The sequence below is a fragment of the Oncorhynchus clarkii genome, chromosome 17, assembly GCF_045791955.1.
Source record: "Oncorhynchus clarkii lewisi isolate Uvic-CL-2024 chromosome 17, UVic_Ocla_1.0, whole genome shotgun sequence".
Taxonomy (NCBI): domain Eukaryota; kingdom Metazoa; phylum Chordata; class Actinopteri; order Salmoniformes; family Salmonidae; genus Oncorhynchus; species Oncorhynchus clarkii.
In genome coordinates this window covers 5,890,820-5,910,541 of record NC_092163.1, presented here as the reverse complement: position 1 = coordinate 5,910,541, position 19,722 = coordinate 5,890,820, and the positions used below count along the sequence as shown (strand labels likewise).

Here is a 19,722-nt window from a genome sequence, read left to right as displayed (position 1 = left end):
TGTAGTTTATTAGGCTACAGATGAAATAAGTTATGAACTTCACAGGGTGGTGAAAGTGCACGTGATGAGCTTGATGCTCCTTTCCAATACATTTTGAGGTTCTTATTCTGGTGACATGATGATCGTTGCTTGGTTGCCATTTGACAAATAAAATAATAATCTCATCATTCGGGTAAAAACTTTTATTCAACCAGTGGGAGGCTTGTAAATGCCCCCAGGAAAGTCGAAAGAGGAACTCTTCATTGAGACAATGATAAACAGCAATCTGTGGGAGAGTTGTGGTGGATATTATAAAATAAGGATGTGCTGGAGTCCAAGTCAAACCAATATTTTTTATTTCTGAGCTCAGAGAGAATAACAGAGTTACACAGCGCAGTGTAGACAGTCTGAATTCCTGAAGCATTGGGTGATGAGCACAATTTTATTTGTCACATACACATGGTTAGCAGATGTTAATGCGAGTGTAGCGAAATGCTTGTGCTTCTAGTTCCGACAATGCAGTAATAACCAACAAGTAATCTAGCTAACAATTCCAAAACTACTACCTTAATTATAGACACAAGTGTAAGGGGATAAAGAATATGTACATAAAGATATATGAATGAGTGATGGTACAGAGCGATGGTATCATCTCCTTAGTTTTGTAGGTCAAATATATGTTTGAGTATACCCTGTACCATTTAATTTTATATGGTAAAGACAGGTAAACACATTGTCAGTCAACAATATAAGACAACGGGAGCACTGTGTATGTTCTCTGATAAATTTTAAGCCAATGTGATGTGAAATATCAATATACACACTAAGAGAAGTAATTTATCTCTCCTGTGTGGATTCTCTAATGACATTTAAGTGATTGTTATGAGTAATATGTTTTCCCACAGTCTGAGCTTTTCTAAGCCTTCTCCTCTGTGTCATGCTCTTTCTGTGTGCAGTCTAATGTGTTCTTTCAGGCTTCCTAAATGGGCAAAAGCTTTGCACCCTGGGAGGAGTGGTAAGGCTTCTGCCCTGTGTGTATTCTCTCATGTCGTTTCAACGTCCCTGATTGGCTGAAACACTTTCCACACTGGGAGCAGTGGTAAAGCTTCTCCCCCGTGTGGGTTCTCTCGTGTTGTTTCAGGTGCCATAACGCACTACAACCCTGTCCACATTGGGAGCAGTAGTAAGGCTTCTCTCCTGTGTGTATTCTCTCATGTCGTTTCAGCGTCCCTGAAAGGCCGAAACACTTTCCACACTGGGAGCAGTGGAAAGGCTTTTCCCCTGTGTGTATTCTCTCATGCTGTTTCAGCTCCCCCAAATGGTTGAAGCGCTTTCCACATTGGGAGCAGTGGTAAGGCTTCTCTCCTGTGTGTATTCTCTCGTGGTGTCTCAGGGTCCCTAAACCGGTAAAACTCCTTCCACACTGGGAGCAATGGTAAGGCTTCTCCCCAGTGTGTATTCTCTCGTGCTGTTTCAGCTCCCCCGACTGGTTGAAAGGCTTTCCACATAGGGAGCAGTGGTAAGGCTTCTCTCCTGTGTGTACTCTCTCATGTCGTTTTAGCTCCCCTGAATGGTTGAAACACTTTCCACACTCGGAGCAGTGGTGAGGCTTCTCCCCCGTGTGTTCTCTCTCGTGCTGTTTCAGGAGTCCTCTCTTGTTGAAACACTTTCCACATTGGGAGCAGTGGTAAGGCTTCTCCCCTGTGTGTACTATCTCATGTTGTTTCAGGCCCCGTAACCCGTTACAACGCTTTCCACATTGGGAGCAGTGGTAAGGCTTCTCCCCTGTGTGTATTATCTCATGTTGTTTCAGGCCCCGTAACCCGTTACAACGCTTTCCACATTGGGAGCAGTGGTAAGGCTTCTCCCCTGTGTGTATTATCTCATGTTGTTTCAGGTCCCATAACCCGTTACAACCCTTTCCACATTGGGAGCAGTGGCAAGGCTTCTCTCCTGTGTGTATTCTCTCATGCTGTTTCAGATGAAAAGGCCGTTTGAAACACTTTCCACACTGGGAGCAGTGGTAAGGCTTCTCCCCTGTGTGTATTATCTCGTGTTGTTTCAGGTGTGCTTTTTGGTTGAAACACTGTCCACACTGGGAGCAGTGGTAAGGCTTCTCCCCTGTGTGTATTCTCTCATGAGCTTTCAGGTGTGCTTTCTGGTTAAAACTCTTTCCACAGTGGGAGCACTGGTGTCGTCTTGCTGGTTTGGACGTCCCTGGCTCTGGTTCCTCTGAGTCTGGTCTTTCTCCTGCCAAAGACAGTGTTATTTTTTAATAGAGACCCAGATGAAACCACATGATAAAACAACCTTGCTACGAGGGTAAATCCTAAATCAGATCTCTCAATAACCTGAGGCCAGTTTTAACAATCTTATTACAAACTTATTTCATTCATCCTATTTTACAAGTCAGAACACAAAAACCTAGACAGTTCTAGGACACTGAGGACACAGACGTCGCTGGATTCCAATTGAACAGGTGGTTCTAAATATTTAACTTTCATAGCTGTATGATACAGAATGTGACCTACACACTTCCTTAAACATCAAATAACTAAAGAAGTCATTTTGTGTGGAAATCCAAAACTTGTTTTTACGTCGAAGATACAAAGAACACCAGTAACATCTCCCCGTTGTTGAAAGGGTTCGACACATGCTGTTTAAATGGACCAATTTCTTATTTAGATGTTCACAGATTTTCAACATTTTGATTATCGCCGATGTCATATTTTGGGTAAAGTAAAAAATAAGGTTAAATATTTGGGTAAATGTTCCTAAAACTGATAGTAACTACAATAAACAAAAATATAAACGCAACATGTAAAGTGTTGGATGTTTCATGAGCATCACTGTTAGTCAACATTTATTCTTTGCCAAGATAATCCATCCACCTGACAGGTGTGGCATATCAAGAAGCTGATTGAACAGCGTGATTGTTACACAGGTGCACCCTGTGCTGGGGATAATAAAAGGCTACTCGAAAATGTGCAGTTTGTTCACACAACAATGCCACAGATCTCTGAGGGAGCGGGCAATTGGTATGCTGACTGCAGGAATGTCCACTGGAGCTGTTGTCAGGGAATTGAATGTACAGTACCAGTCAAAAGGTTGGACTCACCTACTCATTCAAGGGTTTTTCTTTATTTTTACTATTTTCTACATAGCAAAATAATGGAGAAGACATCAAAATTATTAAAAACACATGGAATCATGTAGTAACCACAGGTGTTAAAATAAAATATATATTTTATTCTTCAAAAGTTGCCACCCTTGCTTTCTCTCAACCAGCTTCACCTGGAATCCTTTTCCAACAGTCTTGTAGGCGTTCCCACATATGCTGAGAACTTGTTTTCCTTCACTCTGCGATCCAACTAATCCCAAACCATCTCGATTTGTTGTACAGGCTTCCATTAAAGAACATTCTCTGTGTTCTGTTAGACAGGTAGCTCTGGTGCGGCAGGTAGCCTAGTGGTTAGAGCGGTAGGCCAGTAACCGAGAGATTGCTGGATCTTATCTCCGAGTTGACAAGGTAAAACTCTGTCGTTCTGCCCCTGAACAAGGCAGTCCTAGGCCGTCATTGAAAATAATAATTTGTTCTTAACTGACTTGCCTAGTTAAATAAAGGTTATATTTTAAAATAAAAACTCTTTATCCACAATATAGCAGGGGGTGTAAAGCCATACGTTTTTTTCAGCAGCAGACTACGATCGATAATGTCAAAAGCCACACTGAGTCAAACAAAACAGCCCTAACAATATTTTATCATCAATTTCTCTCAGCCAGTCAGTAATTTGCAAGTGCTGTGCTTGTTGAATGAACTTCCCTATAAGCTAAAAGTCTATATTTGTTTAATGTAAAACAGCATTGTATCTGGTCAAATATTTTTTTCCCAAAATTGTAAGGGTTGGTAACAGGCTGATTGGTCAGCTATTTAAGCCAGTAAAGGGAGCTTTACTATTCTTGGGTAGTGGAATGACTTTAGCTTCCCTCCAGGCCTGAGGGCACACACTTTCTAGTAGGCTTAAATTAAAGACAAGGCAAATAGGAATGGCAATATCGGCCGCTATTATCCTCAATTTTCCATCCACGTTGTCAGACACCAGTGACTTGTCATTGTAGATTTTATTTGCCCAAAATTTCATTGAAGATGCTCCAAAGATTTTTACTATCATTCTTCATGTAATTTATCTTTGTTTCATTGTGTACTTTCTTATTTTTATTCAGTTTAGTCAAATGATGTCTCAATTTGCAATAGGTTTGCCAATCAGTTATACAGCCAGACCTATATGCCATCTCTTTTGCCTCCCACTTCATCATACCATTTTTAAAATTCCTCATCAATTCACGTGGATTTAACAGTTTTTACAGTCATTTTCTTAATGGGTGCTGCTTATTAGTAACTGGGATAAGCAGTTTCAAACGTGTCAAGGGCAGTGTCTGGTTGCTCATCATTACACACCACGGACCAATAAATATTATTTACATCAACAACATAGGAATCACTACAAAAAATGTATGACCTCTTATACACAATATTAGGCCCAGCCTTTGGAACGGTGGTTTTCCTAGACATGGCTACTATATTGTGATCACTACATCTGATGGATCTGGACACTGCTTTAAAACCCATTTCTGCAGCATTAGTAAAGATATGATCAAGCCATGTTGATGATTTCATTCCTCTACTGTTTGTCACTACCCTGGTAGGTTGATTGATAACCTGAACAAGGTTGCCGGCACTGGTTACAGTTCGAAGCTTTTGCTTGAGTGGGCAGCCTGATCACAGCTTTTCTTCAGTACTAGTTAATTAATGACCAAAGTCCTGAGTTTAGTTTGCCTGTTCTACAGTCTTGTAAAGATAGGGGCGTTGACTGGGACAGGCAATGTAACATCCATAATGTTTTAAGGAAAAGCTTTTGTAAAACAAGCACCTTACATTGGATCATCTTGAAACTTTCTCTCCAAAGCTAACTTTCATCAAGGTTTTATATGGTCTATTGGTTTCTCTCTTTTCATTGGCAGAATCCTTTTTCAGTGTTATGATATTCATAACATCCATATACACCAGTCTATCTTCCTGTCAACTAACAGAACTCTGCTGGTTATCCTGGTAACAGATACCGGTGGGCAGATCTATTGTATTTGTTCAAACTAAACTACAGCACTTACTTTGATGTGTCAAATCTGATCCTTTCATCTCTTCTCCTCCTCCCACAGTTCCACTCAGCCCCATTGTTTTCCTGCAGTCCACCAGCAGCACAGACAACCTCTTCATACCCAGCAGTAAGGTGCTACCGGGAGAGGCACGATACAGAGACTCTGGGAGGGACGAAGGGCTAGTGTTGTCCTGGTAACCATAAAGAGGGGACACAGACGCACATCATTATGGATGCTGATGTCACTTTTGTCATAAAGTGCTTTACAGAAACCCAGCCCCCAAGCGAGAGAAAGCTGTTTGCTAGTCCAGACCAAGCTGTACCATCTGGTGTTCTGATCTGGAGCGACTCTTCTCTGCCTCATCAGCATCAGGATGTTGTTGAAGCTCCCCAGAGGATCCACCATAGTCATGTCTCTCTCCTGTGTTAATGAGAACATCAAAATGAGTAGTAAACTTATAACCGTCTAATAAAATCACAGGGTCTTACAAGAGGCATGAATATGTCCCTTTGATATTTTAAGTAGAGATTATGCTTCAATATTGAATTTTAAAAGCCTGTTATACTAGATGAGGGGAACTTTAATATAGACCACATGGAGAATTCAATACATCTAATTGAAAAGTCCCTAAAATATATGAACCAATGGCAGATTGACCCTTTAACAATTCCTACAGTACTGAACAACATATTCAAGTGTAGAACTTCAGTAGAATGCCACTTAAAAACCACACATTAGTTCAACAACGGCATAGTTTGTGTCCCTGTTTAAGACAGTACTCACTGGTGTTAATCTGATATTCTGTCTCCTCTTTCACTCCAAAAACGTATTCCTCCTTCACCTTTATTGAGATAGCATCCTCTTCCTCTCTAAACGGTTCTTTCTCTTCTTTCACTATAACAGTCTCCTCTTCCTCCTTTTTCATTCTGAAATGTTCTTCCACTATAACAGCATCTTCTTCCTTCACTATAACAGCCTCCTCTTCCTCCTTTTTCATTCTGAAATGTTCTTCCACTATAACAGCATCTTCTTCCTTCACTATAACAGTCTCCTCTTCCTCCTTTTTCATTCTGAAATGTTCTTCCACTATAACAGCATCTTCTTCCTTCACTATAACAGTCTCATCTTCCTCCTTTTTCATTCTAAAAGCTTCTTTCTCTTCTTTCACTGTAACCTCATCCTCTTCTTCAATGTTCAGCGCCAGAACTTCTTTCTCCAAACAGCAGACCTCCTCTTCTATAGCAGGGGATGAGTACTTTAATGAGCTCATGGTCAGGGATGTTAGCTAGCTAGTTAGCATTAGCGACTAGCCTAGTGCTAGGCTCAGCATCAATCTTTAACAAGTTTGCAAATTAGGTTACAGTTAACCAGTTAATACGTCAACAGAACTGTGTTTAAAACACTGAGATTAGATAATGTACATTAAGATGGTCTAAAGCGTCAATCTTTCACTTTTATGTTGGCTAGCAAGCTACCGACGTGGTTGAAAGAGTTTGCGCCTTGTTGTTCCTGAAGAAGAGTCCCGTCCAGTCCATTATACGTCACGAAAGAAGAGTCAACTGAAAGACACACATCGCCATCTGCTGGCTGGAGTCGGTAACGCAGTTTGGAAACAATAGTTACTACACTTTTTGTATTGGAAAGAACGTCATAATTATTTAACAATAAACTGATATATTTTCTCTTCCAAATAATACGTTCCTGTACACAGACGTAGAAGCTCAATATGAATATGTAGATGATTAATAAATACTTCTATGAATAGGTAGTGTGTTGATATACATTTTCTCTGTTCATTTTTCACATTCTTTTTATCTACATGTGACCATACTATTCCCTTAAAGCCACGCTCTATAAGATACAAATCATCCTGTAAACAACAGAACAAATGCATCACATGCAAATAGCACTTGATTATCTGTAGTGCTTTACACTGGGTAGACAAAACATTAAGAACAGCTGCTCCTTCCATGACATAGACTGGCCAGGTGAATCCAGGCTAAAGTTATGATCCCTTACTGATGTCACTAGTTAAATCCACTTCAATCCGTGTAGATGAAGGGGGGAGACAGGTTAAATAAGGATTTTTAAGCCTTGAGACATGAGACATGGATTGTGCATGTGTGCCATTTAGAGAGTTAATGGGGAAGACAAAATATTTAAGTTACTTTGCACGGGGTATGGTAGTAGGTGCCAGGCGTGCCGGATTGTGTCAAGAACTGCAACGCTGCTGGGTTTTTCAGCTCAACAGTTCCCATGTGTACCCAGAGTGGTCCACCACCCAAACAGTGGTGGTTTGTGCCGTTAAAGATGAGGCAGGACGATTTGTTTTTTTATGAGCATGGCCTTAATTCTATCACAGCATATTGGACGACTGTCATTCATATTTCACTCACCCTGTTCAATGTAACAGCAATAGGTTTAGGCTACTACATGATACTCTAATTGTCCCTATACCCATCATGAGGTAGCAACCTAGCCTATGAATGAAAGTTTAGAATGTAGGTTCACACAGGTCGAGAGAACATTTTGCGATGACAGACAGTGACACATTCAATACTGCCTTGCACACTCTCGCCTGCATCTAGCTGAAATAGAGATATCACTGGACAAATTCAGGTATGTTTATCCCCGTTTTGTTCCATTTAAACGTTTGTCAACAGAATCGGCGGAATGAATACACCCCTGATCATGCATAAACACAGTTCACTTTCATTACAGACACGTTGTATTCCTTCTTGCATCTATGTGCTCTCCTCTTATCACCTTCTCCCTTTGTTTCTGTACTTCAATGCACAACACATCAGCTGTATGTCACCAGGAGAAAAAACCTTTCCAAGCCAAACCATTTCATAACTGCTACACACAGCTTACATTGTTGTCAACATATTAGCTAAAATAACATCATAGTCAACAGAGCTAATAGAACTAACTCGTGAGTAAACCTGCTACAATCATGCAGTAACGTTACAGTGTACAGTCAGTAAGCAGTTTAGCACTTACCTTGGCGGGTCCCAGTGGCAATAAATTAGTAAAACCAAAAGCTTGCCTTGACTTGGAAGAGTTCCAGTGTTGTGTTGGATAGTCATAGCCAGCTAGCTAACATAGCATGCCTCTGTTTGAGCCAAGTGTTTGAGTAGACTAAACTAGATAGCTGCATTTGCTAGCTAAGTAAGTGAAACTGAAAGTGGAAAATAAATGACGAAATATCTCTCTCTCGCTTCTCCTTCATTTTGGAATAAAATAATTTGTTCAAAACTGTTCAACTATTGTATTTTTCTCTCTTTTAGTCAACTACTCACCACATGTTATGCACTGCAGTGCTAGCTAGCTGTAGCTTATGCTTTCAGTACTAGATACATTCTTTGATCCTTTCATTGGTTGGACATCATGTCAGTTCATGCTGCAAGAGCTCTGATAGGTTGGAGGACGTCCTCCAGAAGTTGTCATAATTACTGTGTAAGTCTATGGAAGGGCTTGAGAACCATGAGCCTCCTAGGTTTTGTATTGAAGTCAATGTAACCAGAGGAGGATGGAGGATGCAAAATAGTATGTTTTAATAAATTATTTGGTGACGTGATTATATTTAGTATAGTTTTATCTAAAAAGGACCACTTTTAAATATTTTACAATTTTTATTTTTCTGAAAATAACTGAGGACGATGGTTCTCCCCTTCCTCCTCTGAGGAGACCCCACTGCACCCAAAAGACACCCAGCCAATTTGACACATTTGTGGGAAGCATTGGAGTCAACATGGGCCAGCATCCCTGTGGAATGCTTTCGACACCTTGTAGAGTCCATGCCCCGACGAATTGAGGCGGTTCTGAGGGGAAAAGGGGAGGGTCCAACTCCATATTAGGAAGGTGTTCCAGATGTTTGGTATAATCAGTGGATACATCTGCAATTTAGCAGACACTTTTATCCAAAGGGATTTGCAGTCATGTGTGCAAACACATTACATATGGGTGTTCCCAGGAATCAAACCCACTACCCTGGTTTAACAAGCACTATACTCCACCAACTGAGCTACAGGACCACAAGGAATGATCAAGGAATGACGCAGATAAACACACACAGCCTGAGTTTCAAAAATATAATTGTATCAAAGACCGTAACATTGAAACTCCATATTTAGTTACAATCAAATATGATTTGTCACATGCGCTGAATACAACAGGTGTAGATCTTAACGTGAAATGCTTACTGACAAGCCCTTAACCAACAACGTAGATAAGAAAAATAAGGGTTGAGAAAATATTCCCAAAATAAAAAGTTTTAAAAAGTAGTTGACAAACTATAGTATATGCAAGTATAAACACCATGGGACCACACAGCCGTCATACCGCTCAGGAAGGAGACTTGTTCTGTCTCCTGGAGATCAACATACGTTGGTGCGAAAAGTGCAAACCAGTCCCAGAACAACAGCAAAGGACCTTGTGAAGATGCTGGAGGAAACAGGTACAAAAATATCTATATCCATAGTAAAATGAGTCCTATATCAACATAACCTGAAAGGCCGCTCAGCAAGGAAGAAGCCACTGAAGAAGGACCTTGGCTAGGGATGTATCCTTGTTTTGAATCCCAGCCACCATAGGAGGCCTTTTGCCTTTTGGTTGGCCACCGTTGTAAATAAGAATTTGTTCTTAACTGACTTGCCAAGTTAAATAAAGGTTCAATAATAAATAAATTAAATAAAAATAAAGTACAGAGAGATAATTGATGAAAACCTGCTCCAGAGCACGCAGGACCTCAGACTGGGGCAAAGGTTTACCTTCCAACAGGACAACGACCCTAAGCACACAGCGAAGACAACATAGAAGTGGCTTTGGGACAAGTCTCTGAATGTCCTTGAGTGGCCCTGCCAGAGCCTGGACTTGAACCCGATCAAACATCTCTGGAGAGACCTGAAAATAGCTGTGCAGCGACGCTCCCCATCCAACCTGACAGAGGTTGAGAGGATCTGCAGAGAAGAATGGGAAAAAATACAGGTGGGCCAAAGCTTGTTCCTGTTAAGACACCTGGCCAGCTGAGTGCAGGTGGGCTCTCCTGTCAACATGAGGCTCCTGTTGCAGCCCTCAAGGGCACATTGACAGATTTTCCACCTAGTCCTCTCTGGGATTCAAACAAGGGATCTTTCAGTTACTGGCCCAACACTGTTAACCGCTAGGCTACCTGCAGCAGGAGCCCCATGTTGACAGGAGAGCCCACCTGCATTCAGCTGGTCAGGGGCAGTGGTGCCCTGTAAGTAACAAATGTATCACTATCAGAGGGGTGTATTATGACATCAGATAGAACTACTCAGACATTCCAAATATCACTTGATTATCAGAGGGGTGAATTATGACATCATATAGAACTACTCAGACATTCCAAATATCACTTGATTATCAGAGGGGTGAATTATGACATCATATAGAACTACTCAGACATTCCAAATCAGGCTTCATCCACATCATGAAGGTGGATATTGATCCAACCATTTCCAAAGTAATGACTGGGCTGATGGAAACAGGTTATGCCTGAACATTTTATAAATGGCGACAGACGATGTTAGTTCGTTTGACATGGTGGGTTGTGTCAGTAAAAACGTTTTAGTGAGAAATGGCGATGGAAACTCCTTTATGTACAAATATTTATATAATAACCATCATGTCTTAGTTAACTTGGAGTCACGTGATGATATGTTGTGTGGTCCTCCCTCTAAAACTTGGAAAACCACGTAGTTTATTAGGCTACAGATGAAATAAGTTAAGAACTTTACAGGTTGGTGAAAATACATGTGATGAGCTTGATGCTCAATTCCAATACATTTTGAGGGTCTTAATCTGGTGACATGATGACCAATGCTTGGTTGCAATTTGACAATTCAAATAATTGCTCTCACCCATAATAATCTCATCATTCAGGTAACAACGTTTATTGAACCTGTGGGAGGTTTGTAAATGCCCCCAGGAAAGTCGAAAGAGGAACTCTTCATTGAGACAATAATACACAGCAATCTGTGGGAGAGTTGTGGTGGATATTATAAAATAAGGATCTGCTGGAGTCCAAGTCAAACCAAGATTCTTTATTTCTGAGCTCAGAGAGAATAACAGCGCAGTGTAGACAGTCTGAATTCCTGAAGCATTGGGTGATGAGCACATATCTTTATAGTTTCCTGTTCCTGGGAGGGACTTTATTCATACAAGGACACAGGTGCAAATTGGTTTGCAACACAGGATGATACTCCCAAGAACAGGAGCTTATAATACAGTTTCACAAGGTTAGTCACACACTCAGTTATGTGGACACACAAACATTTTCCATTACAGAGTCTGAACATTTTCATTTCATTAAATCCTCAGTGGGCCAACAATGCAGATGTCAACAATGGAACTAATGCATCACATCCAAATATCACTTGATTATCTGTAGTGCTGGAGGAAAAAGACACACCCAGATAAACACACACAAAGAGTTTAAAAAAGGACCATTTAAACACATGGAATCTGATCTATCCTACATTTGAACACAAGGAAACTGATTTACATTATATTCAAACTGAAATACTCCATATTGTCATGATGTGGCCTTTTCTGGGTATAGATTGTGGCTTCCCCCTCTCCTACACCCAGGTTCTGTTATCTCAGGTCGTAAATACCTGGCAGAGACTCTCTCACCCTTTTAATACAGAGAGAGACCACAGAGTGAACAAAGGAATTCACATGGCCGAACTCCTAAATCCCCAAAATGGCAAAATTAAACTATATGTCCACCTTTGAGAGTGTGGGAAGGGACTGTGGACACTTAAGGGACAGTTATGTTGAGTGTGTTTCATTTGGTGACCTCAGAGAGGACAGGAAAAACACATAACTATGTCTCTGAATGTGTACATTTCTCAATTATGGGGTTTGCATCTAATTATTGTATGAAATGAATGAGTAAAGATGCAACTATATATGAATTGTGATGTTAAACCTTTAATGTGAGAGAATTGTATTCCTTTAAAAGTTTAACTAAGTCATTGGTCCGTCCCCGAGAACACAGACATGATCTGGTGTCATGGAACCGCCTATCCTATTGGTTTAACTAAGTCATTGGTCCGTCCCCGAGGGCACAGACATGATCTGGTGTCATGGAACCGCCTATCCTATTGTTACGAATAAAAGCCACTCCTAAAAAAAAATCCTCTTCAGACTGAGCAAACCAATCACAGCATGAGCTGTGATTGCGAATAGTTTAGACAACGCATACCTTGGTGTAAGCTGAGGTGGCACATTTGAGTACCAAGACTAGAAAACCATCCCACGTGGAGCATTGGCTACACGGCTGGAAATGGTTCAACTCTGAGACTATCAATCCCAACAGAGTAAGAGCATTGGTAGGTCTGTGGGGGCAGCTAGAAATGATGTAAACTTGGGATGCGAATGACGACAACCGCCGAAACATCTATTCTATGAGAACATTTCTGAATGGTAATCTGAGGTATCCATTCTAACCAAGAAAGACTTTGAACTTCAGGGAAACAGAAGGAGAGAGACTCAGATGAACTCTCCAGCAGACGGACCGGATTCCAACAGATCACAACGGCGTAAATATATATTGACTGCAATTATTCCTGAATGAGTGAGCATTCGTGTGCAAAGGATTAGCATTTCAAATAATATACATTTGAAGTTGGAAGTTTACATACACTTAGTGGGGCAAAAAAGTATTTAGTCAGCCACCAATTGTGCAAATTCACTTAAAAAGATGAGAGAGGCCTGTAATTTTCATCATAGGTACACTACAACTATCACAGACAAAATGAGGAAAAAAAATCCAGAAATATTTATATATAAACAAGTAAACATTCTCTCCTGTGTGGATTCTGATGAGTAAAATGCCTTCCCCCCAGTCTGAACATTTGTAAAGCTTCTCCCCCGTGTGCGGTCTCATGTCTTCTTTCAGGTGTCCTAATTGGGTAAAAACGCATTGCACGTTGGGATCAGTGGTAAGATTTCTTCCCTGTGTGAATTCGCTCATGCACTTTCAGGTTTCCTGACTGGCTAAAACTCTTTCCACACTGGGCGCAAAGGAAAGGCTTCTCCCCTGTGTGTATTCGCAAATGATCTTTGAGGATACCTAACTGCATAAAACTCTTTCCACACTGGGAGCAATGGTGAGGCTTCACTCCTGTGTGAATCCTCTCATGTCTTTTCATGTTAACTAAATGGTTAAAACTCTTTCCACAATGGGAGCAGTAGTAAGGCTTCTCCCCTGTGTGTATTCGCAAATGATCTTTGAGGATACCTAACTGCATAAAACTCTTTCCACACTGGGAGCAATGGTGAGGCTTCACTCCTGTGTGTATCCTCTCATGTCTTTTCATGTTAAGTAAATGGTTAAAACTCTTTCCGCAATGGGAGCAGTGGTATGGCTTCTCCCCTGTGTGTATCCTCCTATGTCTTTTCATGTTTCCTAACTGGCTAAAACTATTTCCACACTGGCCGCAATGGTATGGCTTCTCTCCTGAGTGTATTCGCTCATGAGCCTTCAGGCTTCCTAACAGGCTAAAACTCTTTCCACACTGGCCGCAATGGTATGGCTTCTCTCCCGTGTGTGTCCTCTCAGGTCTTTTCAGGCTTCCTAACTTGATCTGGGAGCAGAGGTGTCGTCTTGATGTTGTGGAGGTCTTTGGTTCCTCCAAGTTTGGTTTTCCTCCTTTCAAAGACAGTGTTTATATAAAAAGAGACCAGAATGAAACCTCCACTCTCCAATTTTGTGTAAATTAGTTTACATTGCTTTGCCAAGATAATCCATCCACGTGACAGGTGTAGCATATCAAAAAGCTGATTAAACAGCATTACATAGGTGTACCTTGTGCTGGGCACAATAAAAAGCCACTCTAAAATATACAGTTGTCACACAACACAATGCCACAGATGTCTCAAGTTTTGAGGGAGTGTGCAAATGGATTGGGGACTGCAGGAATATCCACTGGAGCTGCTACCAGAGAATTTAATGTTGCATTCTCTACCATCAGCCGCCTCCAATGTATTTTTTAGAGAATTTGGAAGTCCGTCCAACAGGCCTCACAACCGCAGATCAAGGACCTCCACATCGTCTGAGATCAGCCACCCGGACATCTGATGAAACTGAGGAGTATTTATCCTTGAGGACTATTTAACAAAGCCCTTTTGTGGGGAAAACTAATTCTGATTCGCTGGGCCTGGCTCCCAAGTGGGTGGGCTTTACGCCCCAACAGACCCACCAATTGCTGCGCCCCTGCCCAGTCATGTGAAGTCCATAGATTAGGGCCTAATAAATGTATTTACGTTGACTACTTTCCTAATTTGAACTGTAAATCATTGAAATTGTTGTTTTCATATCTGTTCAGTATATACATACAGTGGGGAGAACAAGTATTTGATACACTGCCGATTTTGCAGGTTTTCCTACTTACAAAGCACGTAGAGGTCTGTAATTTTTTATCATAGGTACACTTCAACTGTGAGAGACGGAATCTAAAACAAAAATCCAGAAAATCACATTTTTAAGTAATTAATAATAATTAATTTGCATTTTATTGCAGGACATAAGTATTTGATCACCTACCAACCAGTAACAATTCCGGCTCTCACGTTTTTCTTTAAGAATCCCTCCTGTTCTCCACTCATTACCTGTATTAACTGCACCTGTTTGAACTCGTTACCTGTAGAAAAGACACCTGTCCACACAGTCAATCAAACAGACTCCAACCTCTCCACAATGGCCAAGACCAGAGAGGGTGTAAGGACATCAGGGATAAAATTGTAGACCTGCACAAGGCTGGGATGGGCTACAGGACAATAGGCAAGCAGCTTGGTGAGAAGGCAACAACTGTTGGTGCAATTGTTAAAAAATGGAAGAAGTTCAAGATGACGGTCAATCACCCTCGGTCTGGGGCTCCATGAAAGATCTCACCTTGTGGGGCATCAATGATCATGAGGAAGGTGAGGGATCATCCCAGAAATACACGGCAGGACCTGGTCAATGACCTGAAGAGAGCTGGGACCACAGTCTCAAAAAGAACCATTAGTAACACACTATGCCGTCATGGATTAAAATCCTGCAGCGCACGCAAGGTCCCCATGCTCAAGCTAGCGCATGTCCAGGCCCGTCTGAAGTTTGCCAATGACCATCTGGATGATCCAGAGGAGGAATGGGAGGTCATGTGGTATGATGAGACAAAAATAGAGCTTTTTGGTCTAAACTCCACTCGCCATGTTTGGAGGAAGAAGAAGGATGAGTACAACCCCAAGAACACCATCCCAACCGTCAAGCATGGAGGTGGAAACATCATTCTTTGGGGATGCTTTTCTGCAAAGGGGACAGGACGACTGCACTGTATTGAGGGGAGGATGGATGGGGCCATGTATCGCGAGATCTTGGCCAACAACCTCCTTCCCTCAGTAAGAGTATTGAAGATGGGTCGTGGCTGGGTCTTCCAGCATGACAACGACCCGAAACACACAGCCAGGGCAACTAAGGAGTGGCTCCGTAAGAAGCAACTCAAGGTCCTGGAGTGGCCTAGCCAGTCTCCAGACCTGAACCCAATAGAAAATTGTTGGAGCGAGCTGAAAGTCCGTATTGCCCAGCGACAGGCCCGAAACCTGAAGGATCTGGAGAAGGTCTGTATGGAGGAGTGGGCCAAAATCCCTGCTGCAGTGTGTGCAAACCTGGTCAAGAACTACAGGAAACATATGATCTCTGTAATTGCAAACAAAGGTTTCTGTACCAAATATTAAAATCTGCTTTTCTGATGTATCAAATACTTATGTCATGCAATAAAATGCAAATTAATTACTTAAAAATCATACAATGGAATTTTCTGGATTTTTGTTTTAGATTCCGTCTCTCACAGTTTAAGTGTACCTATGATAAAAATTACAGACCTCTAAATGCTTTGTAAGTAGGAAAACCTGCAAAATCGGCAGTGTGTTAAATACTTGTTCTCCACACTGTGTATAGAGAACCAGTCAAAGGTGGACACACCTACTCATTCAAGGGTTTTTCTTTATTTTTCAAAACTATTTTCTACATTGTAGAATAATAGTGAAGACATCAACACTATAAAATAACACAAATGGAATCATGTGTTAAACAAATCAAAATATATTTTATATTTGAGATTCTTCAAAGTAGCCCCCCTTTGTCTTGATGACAGCTTTGCACACTCTTGGCATTCTCTCAACCAGCTTCATGAGGTAGTCATCTGGAAAGCATTTCAATTAACAGGTGTGCCTTGTTTAAATATTAATTTGTATTTTTCCTTCTTAGTGCGTTTGAGCCAATCATGGTCAGTCAATACCGAATATTTCAAGAACATTGAAAGTTTCTTTAAGCACAGTCGCAAAAAACATCAAAAGCTACGATGAAACTGGCTCTCATGAGGACCTCCACAGGAAAGGAAGACCCAGAGTTACCTCTGCTATGATGAAACTGGCTCTCATGAGGACCTCCACAGGAAAGGAAGACCCAGAGTTACCTCTGCTATGATGAAACTGGCTCTCATGAGGACCTCCACAGGAAAGGAAGACCCAGAGTTACCTCTGCTATGATGGAACTGGCTCTCATGAGGGCCTCCACAGGAAAGGAAGACCCAGAGTTACCTCTGCTATGATGAAACTGGCTCTCATGAGGACCTCCACAGGGAAGGAAGACCCAGAGTTACCTCTGCTATGATGAAACTGGCTCTCATGAGGACCTTCACAGGAAAGGAAGACCCAGAGTTACCTCTGCTATGATGAAACTGGCTCTCATGAGGACCTCCACAGGAAAGGAAGACCCAGAGTTACCTCTGCTACGATGAAACTGATTTACAGAGTTCAATTAAGAGACACAACTCAACATCAACTGTTCAGAGGAGACTGTGTGAATCAAGAAGCTTGAGCAATGGACCGGTGGAAATCTGTCCTTTGGTCTGATGAGTCCAAATTTGAGATTTCCGGTTCCAACCGACATGTCTGTGAGACGCAGAGTAGGTGAACGGATGATCTCCACATGTGTGTTTCCCACCGTGAAGCATTGATGAGCATTCATGAGTGATGGTGCTTTGCTGGTGATTTATTTAGAATTCAAGTCACACTTAACCAGCATCGCTACCACAGCATTCTGCAGCGATACACCATCCCATCTGGTTTGTGCTTAGTGGGACTATCATTTGTTTTTCAACAGGACAATGACCCAACCACAACCAGGCTGTGTAAGTGCTATTTGACCAAGAAGGAGAGTGATGGAGTGCTGCATCAGATGACCTGGCCTTCACAATCACCCGACCTCAACTCAAATTGAGATGGTTTGGGATGAGTTGGACCGCAGAGTGACGGAAAAGTAGCCAACACGTGCCCAGCATGTGGGAACTCCTTCATAACATCCATATACACCAGTCTATCTTCCTGTCAACTAACACAACTCTGCTGGTTGTCCTGGTAACAGATACCAGTGGGCAGATCTATTTATTTGTTCAAACTAAACTACAGCACTTACTTTGATGTGTCAAATCTGATCCTTTCTTCTCTTCTCCTCCTCTCACAGTTCCACTCAGCCCTGTTGTTTTCCTGCAGTCCACCAGCAGCACAGACAACCTCTTCATACCCAGTAGTAAGGTGCTACCGGGAGAGGCACGATAGAGGGACTCCGGGAGGGCGGAAGGGCTAGCATTGTCCTGGTAACCATAAAGAGGGGACACAGACACATATCATTATGGATGCTGATGTCACTGTTGTCATAAAGTGCCTTACAGAAACCCAGACCCAGATAGAGCAAGCTGTATGCTAGACCAGACCAAGCTGTACCATCTGGTGTTCTGATCTGGAGAGACTCTTCTCTGTCTCGTCAGCATCAGGATGTTGTTGAGGCTCCCCAGAGGATCCACGATAGTCATGTCTCTCTCCTGTTTGAACGAGAACATCAAACAGATGGTGAACTTATTACCATCATCAATTATTACTGTCTATTACAGTCATAGGGTCTTATCAGAGGCATTAATATCTCTAAATTAATTGGGTGCCTTTTGTGTCCCTTTGATATTTTAAGTATAAATTATGCTCCATTATTACATTTTAAAAGCCTGTTATATATAATTAAATCTCATTTAAAAGTCCCAAAAATATATGTAGCAATGGCAGATTGACCCTTTAACAATTTATATAGTACTGAACATCACACTGAAGTGAATAACTTAAGTAGAATGCCCCTTAAAAACCACACATTAGTTCAACAACTGCATAGTTTGTGCCCCTGTTTTTAAGACAATACTCACTGGTGTTAATGAGATATTCTGTCTCCTCCTCTTTCACTCCCAAAACGTCTTCCTCCTTCACCTTTACTGAGATAGAACCTTTTAGAGAGGAAGAGGATGCTTTCTCTTCTTTCCCTATAACAGCCTCCTCTTCCATTCTGAAAGGTTCTTTCTCTCCTTTCACTGTAATATCCTCCTCTTCGTCTTTCACGACAATGTTCAGCGGCAGAGCATCTTTCTCTCCTTTCACTGTAATATCCTCCTCTTCGTCTTTCACGACAATGTTCAGCGCCAGAGCTTCTTTCTCCGGACAGCAGACATCCTCTTCTTCAGCAGGGGATGAGTAGTTTAATGAGCTCATGGTCAGGGATGTTAGCTAGCTAGTTAGCATTAGCGAATAGCCTAGTGCTAGGCTCAGTATCAATCTTTAACAAATTTGCAAATTGAACAAACACATTAGGTTCAAGTTAACGTCAACTGAAATGTGTTTTAAACACTGCGATTAGCTAATGCACATTAACATGGCCTAAAACATCAATCTTTCAGTTTTATGTTGTCTAGCAAGCTATCGAGGTGGTTGAAAGAGTTGGCGCTTTGTTGTTCCTGAAGAAGCGTCCGTCCAGTCCATTATACGTCACGCAAGAAGCATCACCTGAAAGACGCTCATCGCCATCTGCTGACTGGAGTGGGTAACGCAGTTTGGAAACAATAGTTCCAACACTTTTTGTATTGGAAAGAACGTCATAATTATTTAACAATAAGCTGATATATTTTCTCTTTCGTCATACAACTACTACTTTCCTGTACACAGACGTAGAAGCGTAATATGAATATGTAGATAATGAATAAATACTTCCATGAATAGGAAGTGTGTCTATACACATTCACTCTGTTAATTTTTTACACAAATGATCAATGAGTACCTCCCCAAAGCCTTAAACACGGGCACCCTCATAGATATCATCCTAACCAACTTGCCCTCTAAATACACCTCTGCTGTTATCAACCAAGATCTCAGCGATCACTGCCTCATTGCCTGCATCCGTAATGGGTCAGCGGTCAAACGACCTCCACTCATCACTGTCAAACGCTCCCTGAAACACTTCAGCGAGCAGGCCTTTCTAATCGACCTGGCCGGGGTATCCTGGAAGGATATTGATCTCATACCGTCAGTAGAGGATGCCTGGATATTTTTTAAAAATGCCTTTCTAACCATCTTAAATAAGCATGCCCCATTCAAGAAATTTAGAACCAGGAACAGATATAGCCCTTGGTTCTCCCCAGACCTGACTGCCCTTAACCAACACAAAAACATCCTATGGCGTTCTGCATTAGCATCGAA

General features: G+C 41.6%; 1 protein-coding gene across 2 annotated transcripts; it reads right to left on the bottom strand.

Annotated features, from left to right (window-relative positions):
* Positions 1–718: 718 nt before the first annotated feature.
* Positions 719–18,861, bottom strand: LOC139370073 (zinc finger protein 345-like). 2 transcript variants are annotated; one of them, XM_071109388.1, is made up of 7 exons: positions 18,665–18,861; positions 18,402–18,589; positions 17,935–18,032; positions 17,627–17,804; positions 13,582–13,819; positions 5,615–5,619; positions 719–2,133 (listed from the first exon to the last, which is right to left on the bottom strand). In XM_071109388.1, the coding sequence occupies exons 1-7, from the start codon at positions 18,739–18,741 to the stop codon at positions 959–961; spliced, it is 1,959 nt and encodes a 652-aa protein (XP_070965489.1). In that variant the 5' UTR covers positions 18,742–18,861; the 3' UTR covers positions 719–958. The 2 variants fall into 2 exon arrangements, with proteins under 2 accessions (XP_070965489.1, XP_070965488.1); XM_071109387.1 differs by lacking the exons at positions 5,615–5,619; positions 13,582–13,819; positions 17,627–17,804; ... (1 more) ...; positions 18,402–18,589; positions 18,665–18,861 and adding exons at positions 5,149–5,326; positions 5,459–5,556; positions 5,920–6,406 and having other exon boundaries at positions 719–2,229.
* Between the last annotated feature and the right edge of the window lie 861 nt (positions 18,862–19,722).